The 17,514-nt window shown below is 36.2% G+C and overlaps 1 protein-coding gene across 4 annotated transcripts in view; it reads right to left on the bottom strand.

The window, feature by feature from the left end:
- The window catches only part of Tmem87a (transmembrane protein 87A), a 48,160-nt gene that overhangs the window by 18,135 nt on the left and 12,511 nt on the right, over nucleotides 1–17,514 (bottom strand). For 2 of the 4 annotated variants that reach the window (XM_005006228.4, XM_063250208.1), the window contains exons 7-14: nucleotides 16,040–16,157; nucleotides 10,605–10,666; nucleotides 9,467–9,650; nucleotides 7,967–8,066; nucleotides 5,075–5,168; nucleotides 3,739–3,810; nucleotides 1,457–1,565; nucleotides 259–317 (exon numbers count right to left, since the gene is read on the bottom strand). In XM_005006228.4, coding sequence (XP_005006285.1) covers nucleotides 259–317; nucleotides 1,457–1,565; nucleotides 3,739–3,810; nucleotides 5,075–5,168; nucleotides 7,967–8,066; nucleotides 9,467–9,650; nucleotides 10,605–10,666; nucleotides 16,040–16,157 — 798 coding nt within the window. Of the gene's footprint in view, nucleotides 1–258; nucleotides 318–1,456; nucleotides 1,566–3,085; nucleotides 3,155–3,738; nucleotides 3,811–5,074; nucleotides 5,169–7,966; nucleotides 8,067–9,466; nucleotides 9,651–10,604; nucleotides 10,667–16,039; nucleotides 16,158–17,514 lie in introns of all 4 variants that reach the window. The other 2 variants (XM_003475715.5, XM_063250209.1) reach the window with 1 other exon arrangement.

Genomic DNA, 17,514 nt, shown 5'->3' with positions numbered 1-17,514 from the left:
GGTTAAGGGCTTGACCAGCATGTCGAAGACCCTAGATTTGAATCCCAGTACTGTAAACCAATAAAACAAAAACAGATAAAATCCAGTTATCATGCCATGTATGATGACAGCACAGAACATTTAAAAACACAGTGCTGTATAATCCTCAGAACAAAGATCCAGCCTCATTTCTTACTTATCACAAAAACATAAACACTGCCATACACCATCAAGTGTGCAACAGAATGATACTCAGAAGGGTATATGCTTATAACTTACCGACTGACAAGTCACTATCCTGAACTTCATAGTGGTCCAGATGATAAACACAATAGATGCTAACATGATACGAAAAAACTTGGTCAGAACATGAATTTTGGTTACACATTTCCTGATCCTGTTTAAGTGAAATTCCACACGTTCCTAAACCCCAATACATCACAATTATTTTCCATCAGTTATTTTCACAAATATATTTAAATATAAATTTCCTAACCACATACTGTAAGCAAGGGCCCAAGGTGTTTATTCTAGTCAACCCTTTCTGTACTCAGGAATAAACTTAAAATAGTTTTTTTTTAGCATCTATCTATTTCAATAATCTTCAAAATTGGAAGAGAAATTATCAGAAAATAGGCTTTTTCCATCAGAATCAGTATAATTTTTACTGTACAGTAGTGATCCTCATTTCTTACTGGCTGGTCAGATAAAAAAAAGTTATTAATAAAATGACTATAACACTAACAGAAGAGCCAGTTCTCACCGTTGGTCATTCCTCGCTATTCCTGGTATAAGAGCCACAAGGTAAACATATTAGCCTAGTCTGGTTACAGTCTATCTAATGTCTACATTTTATGTATGTTTAATGATACATGAAAAAAAAGCACTAGCGTAGCCATGTACCCAAACCTAAAATTCTATAGCTGTTTAATAAAATCAAGTAAGAGGGGTAGGGAGACACAGGGGATACACCTCAGTGGTAAAGGACTTGTTTCACATACAGGAGGTCCTGGGTTTAATCCCCAGCACCAACAAAAAATTTTTAAATGAAAAATGAAAAAACAAAAACAAGCAATCATGTTGTAACATCTTCTGAAAGAATTGTAAATGCTATGTGGTATTCAATTTAGCTTTTTTCAAGAAAAAGAATGGAGACAGGAGAGGGACACACTTGGAGCTAAAACTGTATGAGGTTAATCATCACCTGCTACACTTAGAAGGTTCTTATTTGGGGCCACAGATTTAACTCAGTGGCCGACATGCCTGCCTGGCAAGCACAAACTCATAAGCTCGATCCCTGCTACCCAAACAAACAAAGAGGTTCTTAAATCTTTTTAAGACCACAGATACTTCTGAGAATCTGACATGAGTGAAATGCAGAAAACATTCTATGCATAGCCACAGCCTCTCAGGTTAAGACTCTGTTTCTAAAAGAAGCACAGAATCAAAATTAAACAACAGAAAATCTCAGACTTACCTGCCACTGCCAAGATAAGTGTGTTGGTAAAATGTCGGTACAACGAAAGCTTTACAACATTCCTTCGAAGTTTCAAGAGCTTCATGGTTTGAGTCAGGCTAATAAATATGTGTTTGCAGGTCAAGGAATTAAACATTCAGATAGGTAAAAATTAATCCTCAGATTTCTTGAGGATCTGGGGTTATATCAATAAAGCTATGGATTCAGAAGCCTTGCAGCTCTATTTATTTTCACTTAAAGTCTTATGAACATTCTAAACCTCACCAAGATTAATGAGAAAAGTCATTATTTTCAGTAAGATACAGAAAAGAAGAAAAGACCCTTCAGGTAAGATGAAGTAAGAATGCAGCCACTGTGTTTTCTCTTGAATGTAGTGCACCCTCACACTGTAGAGTGTAACTTCTTTTCCTACTTTTACTTGGTCCAAACTTGCTCTGCGAACCTGTTTCTTTTCCTATCTATAATAAAACTTACAATCATAAAAAATGTAAAAACCGGTAAAAATATTAAAAAGAAGCTTTCTAGAAAAAATGATGAAAAATATTAACTATGAAGGTGTAAAATAAAAACGAATTAATAGGTAGAAAGAAAGTATTAACATCATGATGACAGATATCTATTCCCACCAGTTAATTCATTCTAAGGTCACCACTAGTCCCACCAGTTAATTCATTCTAGGGTCACCACTATAGTCACACATACAGCCTTCCATACATCTATGCTAAATCCACTACCTCATTCATCTTACTGAACCTGTCAACAGCTACCTTATACTGCTGTGAACGAAGAAAACTATAGAGTTGACTGTACATACTTGAAAAGGACCAATGTAGAAAATCTCTGGCCATTTGGACCCAGGACACTTCCGTTATAAATTTTTTGCTATCCATTTGGCAATCCATTCAAATTCCCAACTTATAAACCAAATCAAGACAGTAATGTGAAATCCAAACAAATTGAAAATAACCCCAAAAAGATAAAGTTCAAAAAAATTGAATCCTTCACATAACAAGTCTCAAGTAACTAAATGTTTAATTTTCCAAATGAGAGGAAAAAGATTCAAACAGAACTGTGTTCATCAGCAGTTGACTTTGCATGCACATGTATCAGTATTTACTCTGAAAGGTGGCAGCGTTCAGACAACACCTAGTCAGCTTTTGAATAAGGGAAGAAAACATCCTGTAAGAATTAAAACCTGCTAATCCTACATAAGAGTTTCAAAAGAACCAGATCATATTTTAATGGATCAACTCTTTTTTGTAACTTTCAAAGCTCTTAGCAACTGCTAGAGGCTAAGTAGAGCAGAATCAAGAGGAGCCAGTGATTATAACACCAAAGTAAGGTACAAAAATAATAAATAAAAATTCAGCATGAAATGTTCATGTAAGAGAAGGCCAGAAGACTTAATGGGCATGCGGTCCATAATCACTAACTCTTGATTTTAAAAATTAAAACAACAAAAATTTCTTACCTGAACCCTTAAGTTGTTAACACTTAAAATATTATACAGTATTTCCCAGATCAAAAAGACATCAACAAAACTGGGAAAAACTCTTCAGAAAGATTAGCAAAAACCCATCTCCAAGGGAAGAAAATGGAGCACATCAAACAAGCCAATAAGAAGGATATCCACCAGCACAGGGCAGTGTCTAGAAAAGCCAAGGGGATAAAGGCCAAGGAAGCAAGATCAGTCTGGGCCTGCAGACAAAGAAAAAGACGCAGTGAAAAACAGATTGCTAGAAAGACACACAGAAGAAATGAGAGCAAGATCTGTATTTATATAATTATTTAGAGTAGCTTTGCATTTGAACTGAAAACTGTAACAAGAACTAACACCTGACATCTAAGCATTCTTCCCTTTCTTATAAGCCTTTACCTAGAATATACAGCTACTTTAGTGGTTTACACAAATTATGATTATAATCTCAATAAAATGAAACTGCTGCTAATTACCAGAGTTCCTAAAATATTAAGATTCATGGAAGAGGTGACATCAAAAAAGTTCTAATGTTTATAACCTCCATCTCTTCCTGAGCTCCTGTTACTGTGATTTAGACTACAAGCCTAATAAGATCCTTCTGGTTACAATATCAATAGTTAATATACTAAGAATTATTGATTTCCCAAACTATAATAAAATGAAATTTTAAAAATAGCTCACCCCTAAAATAAAACGTAAGGCAATTATCTTACCCAAAGCTATTTGTTAGTTTCCACAAATTTATATATAATGCTTTTTATGTAATCCAAATACAATCATCAAGACATTGTTGAAAGGATATCCATAAAATAATACAGGCATCAATTGCTGAGAGGGCCACGCTTAACATCAAAGCCAAAGAATAAGAAAAATACTACAGCATCAGCAGAAGAAAGAAAAAAAAAAACTGGTAAGAGGGTTTTAAAGTTGCTCAAAGTCTAAGGAGATTACACACAGAGGACAATGTAGTTTGAAAAACAAATCTGCAATCTCCAAGTGTTTTAATTATGGGGAAATGGACTGCAAAACATTTTGATTCACCGTGGAGCATACCTACAATCCCAGCATGCAGGAGGCTGAGGCAGGAGAACCACAGCAAGTCTGAGGCCAGCCTGAGTTCCATACTGAGTTCAAGGCCTGCCTAAACTACAGTGAGACAATGTTTCAAAAAAACAAAACAAGCTTAACCAACCCAGCTTTGAGGGAAAAGTTGTTTATCAAATTTACCAACTTGAATATAAGAATCTGTATTAGTGCAGAATCTGATTTTTAGATAAATAAAATACTAACTGGAATGGCCCAAAGAGGCCTATTTTTTCACATTAACCAACGTCTCAACATACTTTATCACTTAGAATTCTCACTGCTTTGTTCTTCTCAAGGATAGTATGAAATTTAATTAGCTGCCTTGTAAGCAAGTTTTCAAAACTCAAGAGCTAGGTAAGCAAAGAGCACTGATACTTTAGATTAACCAGTAATTCCCTAGTTCCAATGCATGCCCTTTATTTAAAAAAGGAGTCCACTCTCTAGGAGAAGAAACTGAGTAATTGTCAATATGGAGACATACGGAGAAGCATTTACTTTGCATCATGCATTAATTTTACAAAGGTCTAGAAAACAGATTAAAAAGAAAAAAATGAATAATACAGGTTGAGTATTCCCTAATTCAAAACCCCAACTCTGTGACACTCAAAATGTTTTAGATTTTGGAGCATTTTTGATTTCAGATTTCTGGGTTAGAAACACTGAATTAGTAAAATCTATGCAAATATCCCAAAACCTAAAAAATTCTGAAATCTGAAACACTTTTGGTCCCCAGCACCTCAGAAAAAGGATACTCTAGGAAGAAGGAAGAAGGTAGAAAGGGGACATTAAAAATATTAGAATGTGTCATGTAAATGTACCAACTCCCCACAGTGAATGTAATCACTACACACTGCAAACAAGCAGTGCTAAAATTTTTTAAAATAAATAAAAGGGATACTTAACCTGTATATACATTTTACAAATCAGAGCTTAGCGGTAGTGGAAGCAATAGTGAAGAAGGCCACTGACACTTTCAGTGCACCCTGCAATTTTTCAAGACAGAACCAAGAGAACTGCAGTGATCACAAAAATTCAGGCTAAACAGTACTGACCCCGGTAACTCTGAGGACTCCTTCCATACCAGAGAACAAAAGATAGAGAGCGCCTGCCACCACCACCTTGTGAAGAGTGACTCCAAGGCGAGGCCTAAAGAAGAAAGCAAAGAGACAGTGAGTACACAGGAAGCAAAACTCTCAACAAGCTAAGTGAGTGACTTGTTAGTAGAGGTCAGTAGTTTCATGATAAATAACAAACAATTCAGGTGAGAAGAACATAGGGGAGCCAGACACAGTAGCTCACTCCTATAACCCCAGCTACTCAAGAAGCTGTGGCAGGAGGATCACAAATTCAGTCAGCCTGGACAATTTAGTGAGATGCTGCCTCAAAATTTTTTAAAAACGAAAAGGGCTGAGCACGTAATTCAGTGGGAAAGCACTTTCCTAGCACACACAGAACACTGGGTTCAATCCCCAGCACCATCACCCCCCCCCCCAAAAAAAAAAGAGAACTTCCTACCTGGTCCCTGGTTATACATCTTACACATCTTTAGGAAAAAATTTATTACAAAGTTTTGAAACACTTAAAGCTGTATAACAAACCCCTATAGACAAACACATCACCTAGTTTGCACAATGACCAATCTATATAGTTCATTCTGCTGCATGTACACCCCATTCTTTTCCAACTTTTCATATTATCTGGAAGTAATTCCTAGATAGCATACCATTTTATTTGTATATGTTTTGGTACATGTTTTTGTTTTTTGTTACTGGGAATCAATCCAGGACTTCCTGCTTGCCAGGCAGGTACCGCGTTGTTAAGCTACATCCCTGGCCCTCAGCACGTGTTTTTAATAACTTAGGGCTTTAAAAAATATGCTATAACACCATTATCAAATCTAAAAATTTTTAATAATTTCTTAATATAATCAAATATCCTACTAAAGTTCATTAAACAAATGGTACATTTGCAAGCTCAAAGTCCAAAGATACATGAAAAGCCTTTTGAACAACTTTTATCTAAAAGAAGTCTTAGATCCTTAATTTTAAAAATCTTAGCCAGGCAGTAAGAGGATCAAAAAAGCTGAGGCCATCTTGGGCAACATACCTAGATCTTACCTCAAAATTTTAAAAAAAAAATGGTAGAAGTGGGGGTCTGGGATGTAGCTCAGTGGTAGAGCCTAGGTGTGAGGTTCTAAATTCAATCCTAGGTACATATGAATGTGTGCAAGTGCACATGCATGCGTACTCATACACACACACACACACACACACACACACACACACATTGAAATCCTGCTGAACTACAATCCACATTTTAACAAAATTCCCAGGTACTTCATCATAGTAATATAATCTGAAATGAAATGCACTGGCTTAACTTGCATCTGGCTAAACCTATTTCTCCCTTTCTTTCTTCATTTTTTGTTATACACTTAAAATAAATGAGCTTTGTAAAGGAATGGAAATTTCCCTCTGCTATTAAACTGCAGATACTCTGAATATTTCCTGGCATACAGAAAGCACTTATATATTCGTTAAATGAATAAATACATTTTAAGAACTAACACTATTCTCTGCCACCAGTCTAATCCCACTTAAGGATAAACTCCTTAAAACAATTATGTATCTGACTAACTTCAATTTTCTCCTATTCTCCCTCCAATTGGACTTCTGTCCCAGTCCCTAGCACTTCATTAGAACTGTTCTTGTTATAGTCACTAACACAATTAACATACAATAAAATCTCATGATACTTCTCAATCACATTACATGACCTAGCTGCTGCATCTAACACAATCACTCCTTGGAACACAATCTTCAGTTCGCCTTTCACCACACTGCTTCATCATCAATTTCCTCTGCTAGTTGTATTTCATGTCATGGACTTCTAAATAATAGAAAATGTTCAAGAGCCCACTCTTTAGACTTCTTCTCTACTAACATTCACTTTTTTGGCAGCCAAATCCAGTCTAATAACTTTAAATAACATGTAAACCTTGATGATGTCTAAACTATCTTTGCCCAAACCTTTCTCCCTTAACTACTTCATGAAGCGATCCAGCTATCTATGCCACTTATGTGCTTCCTGAACCCAGTAATATCAATTTCTTCTTGAAACTTCTTGAAACTTGATGACAGCACTTTCCTTCATTCCTACTGTCTTTCACATCATACATTTGATCCATCAGGACATTCCACTGGCTCTAACCTTGAAAGCACAATCACATTCCAGTTCCTTCTTCCTTCGGGCATTTGCTTAAATGTCACGAAACAAAGCTTTCCTTCACAACACTATTGAACTGCAAGCTCCAGCCCCTGCCTAGCACTCCTAGTCACCTTACTCTTTCTCAGCTTCACAGTACTTTTCACTGACATCATATATTCAGCTCAATTATGTCTTTATGAAACTGCAAATGTCGTGCTGGGGATTTAGCTCAGCGGCATAAGCACCTGCCTTGCAAGCCTGCAGTCGTGAGTTCGATCCCTAGTACCAATAAAAAAAAAAAAAAGAAAGAAACTGCAAATGTAAACTGTAAATCTTTTATTCTTGTGTTTACCCAGGGCCTAAAATAATGTCTAACATATATAGGGCACCCATTAAAACTTTTATGGGGAAAAAAAACTCAAAAAACTTTTTGGATAGTTATGCTCTTCCTATAAAAAGTCTTGATTTAGAAAAAAATTTTGGAAGTCATTTAAATTTATTCTAAAAGTTGGTGCTTTGACATCATTTGCTATAATGCAGGTTTCCTGAGGATGTGCCTTGCATGAACCAGTAAGTTTTCCTAACACTTACAATGCTACAAAATGTTAAATAACTTTTCTAAAAATGATTTCTTAATTATTAACTCTCCCAGTATTATGACATTGGGAACTTAAAATAGTGTTTCAATTCAGACAGTATTTTAATTAGCTCTCTCACAGAGAAAATAAAATACTCACTTGACTATGCCATATCCTAGACTGACTATGATAACCAGAATTCGAGCCAGAGAGCGCTTGACTGCTGAAAGCAGCTCTGCAAGGATCAAGGCCCCTTGAACTGAAAAAGAAAAAGGAGAAATGGTGCTATACTTTTAAACTCAGCAAAAGGCTCAATTCTAATGTCCAAACAAAGATCACCAACACTTCAGAATGAGCACTACTAAAAAAACACACTTCTGCAATTGTTAAAAGCATAAAAGCTGACACCACTTACAATCTCTCCTACATATATGATCTGGGTACACTCATTTTCCACCCCACCAATTCCAATTCTCAACTTCACTAAAACTTTAACACAATACCTTACTTTTATGGCATTCAGGGAGTTTCCTTACCATTTCTAAAAATCATGAAGAGTACAAAACATACACATACACCTATTCGTGCATGTGTATGGTTTTCAACTTCATATCTGGTATTTTGAAACCCTCTCAAAGATATGGAAAAGATCTAATTAGTGTAACTTAAAGTAGTAATCACTAGTACTCAAATGATCTGATGAGATGTAACTGAAGCTATTTCACTACAAAAGAATTTGTTATAGTCAGTTTTCCTTACTAGACCTTAAGTTTCTTCCTATTTTCATGGGTTTTTTAATTTTTTGTTTGTTTGGTTTCTGAAACAGGGTCTCACTATGAAGTTCAGGCTTCAATTTATGTAGCATCGGACTGGCCTCTAACTCAAGAGATCCTCCTGCCTCAGCCTCCCTAGTGCTGAGATTACAGATGTGTGCCACCACACCCAGCTGATATTATTGTGTTTTTATCAATTCCTAGATACATTAAGATCTTTAAAATCAAGGTTTGCACCACGCAGTGAAGGTGCATGCTTGTAATCCCAGCACTTGGGAAGTTGAGAAAGCAGGATAACCGTGAGTTCGAGGCCAGCCTGGGCTACCCAATGAATTCAAAAGCAGCCTGAACTACAAAGTGAGACTCTTGTCTCATCAATCAATCTAGCAATCAATCAATCATGGTTTTTATTTAAAATCAAAGGCATCACATAATCAAATTGACATTGTTTACGTTTTTCCTGAGATGCACAGAATAATGATGACATACATATCAATGGCAAATGAGATTTGATGACAGAAATAATCATTCCCCAAATGGTCACTACTTTTTCAAGTCTGGCAAGCATATTTCAGTGAACTTGCTCATATATTACTAAACCTCTAAGTTATGAAATTTAAAGTCACAATCTTAATTAGTTATTCTAATAACTAATTTGAAAATGTAAACCTATTAAATGGCTGCTCACCTTATGAAAAATTTCATACACCCCCACCAATGAACTCCTCATTTATAGCTTAAAAAACAAGGTTTAGAGAGTCATTAACTATGCCAAGGTCACAGTCTAATGAGAAATGTAGAACTTCAATGAACATTTTCTCCACTATTCAGGAACAATTGTTTAAAAAAAAGTTCTGCCAGAAAAATGCCAATATGTACTACATACCACATTCTCCTTCATAGCGGATATTCTGAAATTCTGCATAGAAGACAGCTTTCTCAAACATTCCCAAGAAGATGACAACACCAATCCAAAACTGAATTCTCAGGAGATCTCTCCAGTAGCAGGCAGACCATGCCAGCCACAGAACACCAAACAGGACATACACAATACACATCACCATGAAGAACTGTCACCCAATGGGGTAAGAAACAAAAAGGAGAATTAGAGCCAAGTGCCTATCTATATTTAGAATATAGTCTTAACACATTACAAAAAAACATGGTACATATTCCAACTTTTTACGTGACCAGTAATTATATCTTTGGAGTTATTAGCAAATAAAAAGAATTCTCTTGAGCAGAGGCAGACTACACAAGGACTCATCCATCCTCAAGAGTGACTGCTCCCCTGTATTAATAATTCCTTTACCTTACAACCCCAAATTGCCTAAGTGAAGACACAGTGGCAGAGGGAAAAAGGTATAACAGGGTAGGGCTGCACCCAGCAGTCATAAAACACAACATAGCGGGAAATGCTCAAAAGTAAAGAAAGAAGAGCAGCTATGAACAAGGCTGAAAACAGATTGAGGATATTTTCAGAGCTGTACACTTCTCTCACATTCACACAGTGAAGAGAAGGAAGCACGGCCATTTTGTAACTTTAATGGACTTAGAAACTACAGGGTTCCAGCAAGACATATCTTGTGTCAATGTGAAAAGTGAGAAGACCTCTGATGTACTTTCCAAGTCCAAAACCCAAACACTATTAACCTCCTCATTTTACAGGTTAAAAAACAAGGTTTAGCGGGCTACCAACTCTGCCGAGGTCAGTCTAATGAAAAGCCTGGAACTTCAAAGAACATTTTCTCAACTGTGGAGGAATAATTCTTTAAAAAGGATATTGCCAGAAAACAGAGAGAAGCTTTCAAGCTAAACTCATTTAATGGTGACATTAAAAACAAAGTCATGCCAGGCATGGTGTTATACGCCTGTAGTCCCAGTTCTCTTAAGGGCTGAGGCAAAGAGATCCCAAGTTTGCAGCCAGCCTACCATACACAGCGATGTCAAGGAATGCCAAGGTCAATATAGCAAGATTCTTGTCTCAAAAAAAAAAAAAAAAATCCCAACATATGTTTACTTACAATCATCAAAGGATAATCTTCCAGTGTGAGGTAGCCATAGGGACCTTTCACTTCAACAGTCACTGCCAAAACAGAGCCCTCAGAATTAATTTAATAAACCCAGAATTTTTTTAAATGCTCATATTTGGTGACTTAGTAACATTTTTGTTGAATCACATGCATTTCACCGCTTCAATCCTGGTGAATACCATGTTACATTTGTGCAGCCCTCTAAAAGTCATCAAATATTCTCATAGTCATCCTGTGTCCTCCACAGACTTTCACACCCACTCCAGTATGAAGTAAGGAAATCTTTCTCTCCTAACTCCTATCCAGTACGGACAATACATCCTCCACAAAACCCTCTTGACTGCCCTCTAGAAGAATCCTGCCTCCTCTAAATTTCACAGATGATTGCCCACAGTCCTCCATTCTACTACCTCAGCTACTGAAGGGTGCACATCTCTAAATCCCAATATATGCTTTTTTTTTTTTTGTACTGGGGATCCAACTCATGACCTCACATTTGCCAAGCAGGAGCTTATGCCGCTGAGCTAAATCCCCGGCCCCTCAATATATGCTTTTCCTTACAACATATCACTAATACACTTTATAGTATTTGATTTTTCACACTTTATAGTATTTGCTTTTTCATTTCATCACCATCTTTGTATGTTACCCCTCACCTGTATTTCCTTATTTTTTTCTGACTTTAATTTTAGTAATTTTGCTACATTAAGGTACCATTTTCAGAACCGTACAAATTCATTTGGACGTCCATGAATCATATGCCCTTCCTAAAAAATAAAGGGAAATACTATCTAGTTCCCTATTGTGCATCCAGGAGCCTAATTTCAAAATGAAAGAAACTAAAAGTTCAGATGAATACAAAGAACTATCAAACAAAATCAGAAGTCAACTTTCCCAAACTCACTGTTTTTCAAAAACTTCTAACAAGCTAAAAAAGCGATAGCAACATGCATCAAAAAGATTTGCCTTTCTGAAGCAACCTACTGGCTATTATAAGACTGTGCGTAACTAACAAAATTATTTTAAAATGGACTATTTTAAAACTATACTTCTCAAAAAATTTTTTGGGTAATTTCTAAATAAAAATCTGATTTACCTAAAACGTGATCTTCTCTAGACCGACATATGATAACTGCCACTTGATCAAAAATTTGCACTTAATGTTTATCACATTGAAAGGATGTAACATTATTGAAAGTAAAACAAGTCCTAATATTCAATAAAAGAAAAACATAATAGCCATCAAAAATTTCAGAGAACTGATTCTTAAATCTAAATATTTTGCTAACTTTGTTGTTAAGACTTATATCTAGATGTCCCCCAAAGCCCTGTGCAGTGGGACTTTTTCAAAGGTGGCTGGACCTAGTGTGTGATGCTGGGACTGATTCATGGTGCAATGCTAGGCTTAAGGGTGCTCCACCCTGGGTATGAATGCTATCCATCCTAAAAGCTGAGAGCCTATACAGAATATAAGGGGCAGAAAGAGGGCTGCCTTGTCACCTGTTGCTTACTGCCATCTGCCTGCCTGCTAGACTCTTTCTCCTCTGTGATAACCCTCTGTCATGTCATCCTGCCTTGGAGACAGTCCACTACAGACTGAAACCTCCACAAACAAAGCTACAATAAACTTTCCTCCTTTAACTCTGGCATCAAGTGTTTTGTTTCAGTAACAAGAAAAGTAATCAAAACAGCAGTGAATTATCTGTTTCACATTTTTTGTTTACTCTATGCCAGACTGTAGCAAAATATATCATATAGACCAATTCTAGCCACCTTTATTTTTATAAACAAAGTTTCATTGTAACACAGACATATTCATTCATTTATAGTTTGTCTATACCTGCTCCTGCACCACTATAGTGGAGCTGGGTAGCTGCAATAAAGAAGGAACTATCTGCCATTTAAGAAGAATCAAAAAAGTAGGGAATAATGGCAGAAGGGAAAGAAGGAAAGAGGGAGGGATGAGTGGGGAGGAAGGCAGAAAACATGGCAGAAAGCTAAGTAAGATGTTTTCTGCCATCTAATTGATTACCACCTAGCAGACAAAGGGAGTTGGGAAATACCAGAGAACTATTTCTGAGCCAGATTCTGCTTAAGTATGTACTTTCCAAGACATATTAGGAAGCTTTCAAAGTTCTGACTATGTAGTTCATGGTAGGGTGCTAGCTCAGTATGTCTAATGCTTAGGTTCCTCAGCACTGCACGTTTTAAAATTATGTGATATATTTTTAAAATATTTAGTCTAAACTGTACATAGTAACACATAGTAGTATTCTGACATAAGGTAACAAAAAACTGGAGACTTTTTTTGGCAAAAGAAATTAAACTCAGGACCTTGTGTTTGCTAGGCAGGTGCTATGCTGCTGAGCTATATGCCCAGCAACAAAAAATAAACTGGAAAACATTGTAAAGAATTGTATAAATCTTACTGCAAAATATAGACATTTTATTAGTACTGATGAGTCGCCAAATGTATTAATGAAGAGAACATAAAACTCTTTTAGAAAGATAATCCTCGGACTTTCAGATGATATAATTACCATCTTAGCTCCAAACCATAAGTGGATAAAACATAAAAAAGAAAAAGCATGCAGAGCTAAATCCATGTTCATGCTGAATTCTGGGCCCAAAAGCAGGCCACAGGCATTCTAAGTGTAGTTCTCAGTGGAGCACTAAAATTAGTGGGAGTCTACAAAAAAACTTAAGAAGACTAAAGTCAAGCTTGATATATGAAGAGACTGAAAGAAAATGGAGCATAGGTTCTTTTTCATTCTTTAAATTAAAAAATAAACGCCAGCAACTGCTCCCTGAGACTGCTACACCCATGAACAAACCATGGCCTTGGACAAGCAACAGCACACACAGATATTCAGAGGTCAGCGTACAGACATCTGCCAGACTGCCCACTGGCTTGCTGGTATCTGATATACCTTATTTCACTCCGGGACACAAGACGCATTTCAGAATTGGGAGTTAAACATTTAACAAAAGAATCAGAAAGAGAAGTTTAAAAGTGAGTCAAATAAAAGAAAAAACAGAAGTTAATAAAATAGGCAAAGAAATACCCAGGTGTGGTGGCTCACACCTGTAATCCCAGCACTCAGGGAGCTAAGGCAGGAGGATCATCGAGAGTTCAAGACCAGCCTGGGCTACAAAGTGAGCTCAAGGCCTGCCTGAACTGCATAGGGAGACCCTGTCTCAAAAAAAAAAAAAAAGCAGTCAAAGAAATGTTGGGAAATTAACAAAGAAAAGCTAATTCATCAGCATAAAAATACAACTAAAAATTCTAAAAACATTTAACAAGTTAAAAAGACAAAAGCAATATTAAAAATTATAAAATCTTGCTGGGTATGGTGGCACACACCTATAATCTCAGTACTCTGAAAGCTGAGGCAAAGAGGGAAGCTGTGAGCTCAAGACCAGCCTGAACTTCCAGTGTGACCCTGTGTCAAAAGACAAAGTAAAACAAGAAATTAAGAAAAAGAGGAAGAACTCTTAAGTGAAATGAATGATTTCTCAAAAAAAAAAAAAGATTCAAAGAAAACAAAAAGTAAATCAGAACACATTACTACTAAGGAAAATAAATGTTTAAAATCAGTCAGGGAAGGAGGATGGACAAAAAGAACATCAGGTCACAATAGTAAGACAGGTAAGTTCTACCATTCACTCAAAGATTGGAAAATTTTAACCTTACAAAAACTGCTTCAAAGAGTATTTTAAAAGGGGACATTCTCCAATTCATTGCATGACACTAGCATAACCAAAACCAGAGGAAGACAGAGTAAGAAAAAAAAAATTGGGGCCAATCTTACTTTGAACATTGGACAGTGACCCTAATCACATACTAACAGAATTCAGCAATAGGCATGTTGTTATTTAGAGAGGGAGGGGATGGTAATGCATAATTACCAAGATCAAGTACCAGGCATCCAAGAAATTTAATAATAGTTTTTTGTTTGTCTGTTTTGAGACAGTCTTATACCATGTAGTTCATAAATTCACTACCGGTATGTAACCCAGGCTGACTTCAAAGTCATGTCAATCCTCCTGTTTCAGCCTCCTAAGTGCTGGGGTTACAGGCATGTACCACCACACTGGGCTTTAAGAAAAATTTTAAATTAGAAGGCAATTAATATGGGGCTGGCGATTTAGCTCAGCGGCATAAGGCCCTGCCTTCATGAGTTCAATCCCCGGTACCGATAAAAAGGAAAAAGACAAAAAAAAAAAAAAAAAAAAGAAAAAGAAAAAAAAAAAGAAGGCAATTAATATAATGTGCCACATGAACATATTAAACAAAAAAGGCTAATTTTAATCAACAATATCAATTAACCTGATAAAACAGCATCACTTCTTTGTATTTTTTTTTAAAGGAGAGCCTAGGAATATGTAACTCAGTGATAGATTACTTGCCAAACATGTACAAAAAAGGAAAATATGTAGTAAGTTCAATAGAAAAGAACACTCTTAACCACATGAAGACTACTTTGACCAACTTATAGTAAACATCACACTTATAGCAAATATATGAATATTGCCAAAAGTCAGAAAAAGATAAAAACAGCCATCACTTCTGTTCAATATTTTACTTGAGACAAGAAGGTAGAGAAAAAAAATGCAAGGTAGAAAGAAGAAACAAAAACAGAAAATCACAGAAAATACAACCACAGAGGGAGTTCCACAAAACTCTAGGTACAAGTGAAGGCTCTACAAACTGTTCTCCACCAACAAAAGAACAGGTAAGAAAAATTCTTGAGATAACAAAAAAGTACCAATGTTAATGATTTTTGACTTGGTGACCAAATTTGTTTCTTCTGAGATAAGGGTTTGTTATGTAGTTTAGCCTGGCCTTTAACTCACTACGTAGCCCAGGCTGGTCTCAAACTGGCAGCAATCCTCCTCCCTCAGCTGAGTGCTGAGATTGCAGGCTGCCCCACCATACCAGGCCCTGACCAAGTTTTGAGGATACTAATACTAATTATTCAGAGAATACCTGATAATAATTAAAATTTTTAAAAGCAGGAGGAAGAAAAACATAATTTGGTACCTGCAATATTTCATAAGGAAGCATGTATGAAGTACCTGGTAATACTGAATGAAGATGTTAATTTTTTCCCTCTAATTTTGCTACTTCACAAAAACATTCTTACTAAATTATTCTTTCACCAAAAGCAATTTTATCCTATCTACCATATCTGACACAAGTAGAAAATAACACAAACTTAGCCAGGCATGGTGGCTCATGCCTGTAATTCCAGCACTCGAGAGGCTGAGGCAGAAGGATTGTTGAGAGTTCGAGACCAGCCTGGGCTACAAAGTGAGCTCAAGGCCAGCCTGAACTGCATAGCAAGACCCTGTCACAAAAGACCAAAAAAAAAAAAAAAAAAAAAAAAAAAAAATCACAAACTTTATGAAAACAATGAACTTACTGGTGAAAAGATTATGCAGTGGATTTTCTTTCAATGGCTCCTTTAAAGATGAAATGCCAACATGTACAATAAAAATGTATGGCGCATCTTGCCAGGTTTGCAGTGGCTCATGCATTGCCTGGAAGGGGAAGAAAGGTATGAAACTTTCAAGTTTTAAGAATTAAGAGTACACAATTCAACATGAAAACCTTGCTGCAGAATGTGCCTCAGAAACATGAAAGAGTCCACCACTTTCATTAAAAGGGAACAACAAATCAAGCTAGCCTATAGTGTACATAGTAACACACGAGATCATAAAATACTAAGACAGGACATTTTATATCCAGTCATATACACATGTCACATTTAATATATTTGTTTTTTACAAAGTAAATCTCAAGTAAAACTACTACATTGAATCCCTAAACCATGCTAGCTTGTGTTTTACAAAGTTTCCATGAAACTAAGGAATATTCAATTACCTAAAAACATTTGTGATGGTATCAGTGAATGCAAATGATATATATTAAATTTTGAGCCTGATTCCTTTTGCTCAATACCCTTTCTAAGATTATCACAATTCTGCTGACACAGGCTCCCACTTAACTAGAAAAGTTAACCACAGGGTTAGCCTATAATAGGGAGAGCGGCACTGCCTCCAGAGCCAGAGAAGCTGAGGCAACACCCTTCTAATCCCCGTCTTTGAGGCTTTCCACAAACACTAGTCTTCCCAGCACAAGACTAAGATACACGAATTAAAGGGAAAACTTCTTCCTTCCCTGTGTATGAAAGAATACACTGCTATTTAGACTTGCAACTAACATTGTTTTATCTTAGAATCTTTTATCCACAGAATCTGAGTAAGTTTCACTCACCAATTGAACCCCTCAATGTGGGTAACAGAGTTTACACATTTATAAGGTTTTTTTTGTACAACTAGTTTTTTCTTAAATGCTGAAAAATGTCCTACAACTCAAGAAAAAAATTGCTAAGAGTTCAAAATGTATTTTATGATAAAAATTCCAAGCATCAAATAAATTAGATTAAGTGATTCTTCCAGCTATACATTTACTAGGCTGCTGTATTAAGAATACAAATGCAGAGCTGGGCATCGTGGTGCAAGGTTGTAATTTCAGCATTTCAGAGGCTGAAGCAAAGGATCACAAAGAGTCTAAGGCCAACTTGGACTGCATGGTGAGTTCAAAAGCAGCCTGAACTACATAGGGAAACTGTCTAAAAAAAAAAAAATTACAAAACAGAGAGAAGGTGTGGTGCTATATGCCTATAATCCCAACACACTGGGAGGTCGAAGCAGAAAGATTCCAAATTCAAACAACTTAGACAGAATTCCAAAACTCTCTTCTAGTTATACTCTTATCATAGATAATTTTAGATAGAATTTTAAGTGTTCTTTAATGAGTTTCTTCTCATTCAAAAATATTTGTTGAAGAATAATTGCCAACACAATACAGGATTCACTATAGAGAATATAAAAA

The sequence above is a fragment of the Cavia porcellus genome, unplaced genomic scaffold (genome assembly GCF_034190915.1).
Source record: "Cavia porcellus strain 051 isolate PalLab524CR breed Dunkin Hartley unplaced genomic scaffold, mCavPor4.1 scaffold_6, whole genome shotgun sequence".
Taxonomy (NCBI): Eukaryota; Metazoa; Chordata; class Mammalia; order Rodentia; family Caviidae; genus Cavia; species Cavia porcellus.
The sequence above is the reverse complement of the archived record's forward strand: the minus strand, read 5'-3'. Positions and strand labels throughout refer to the sequence as shown.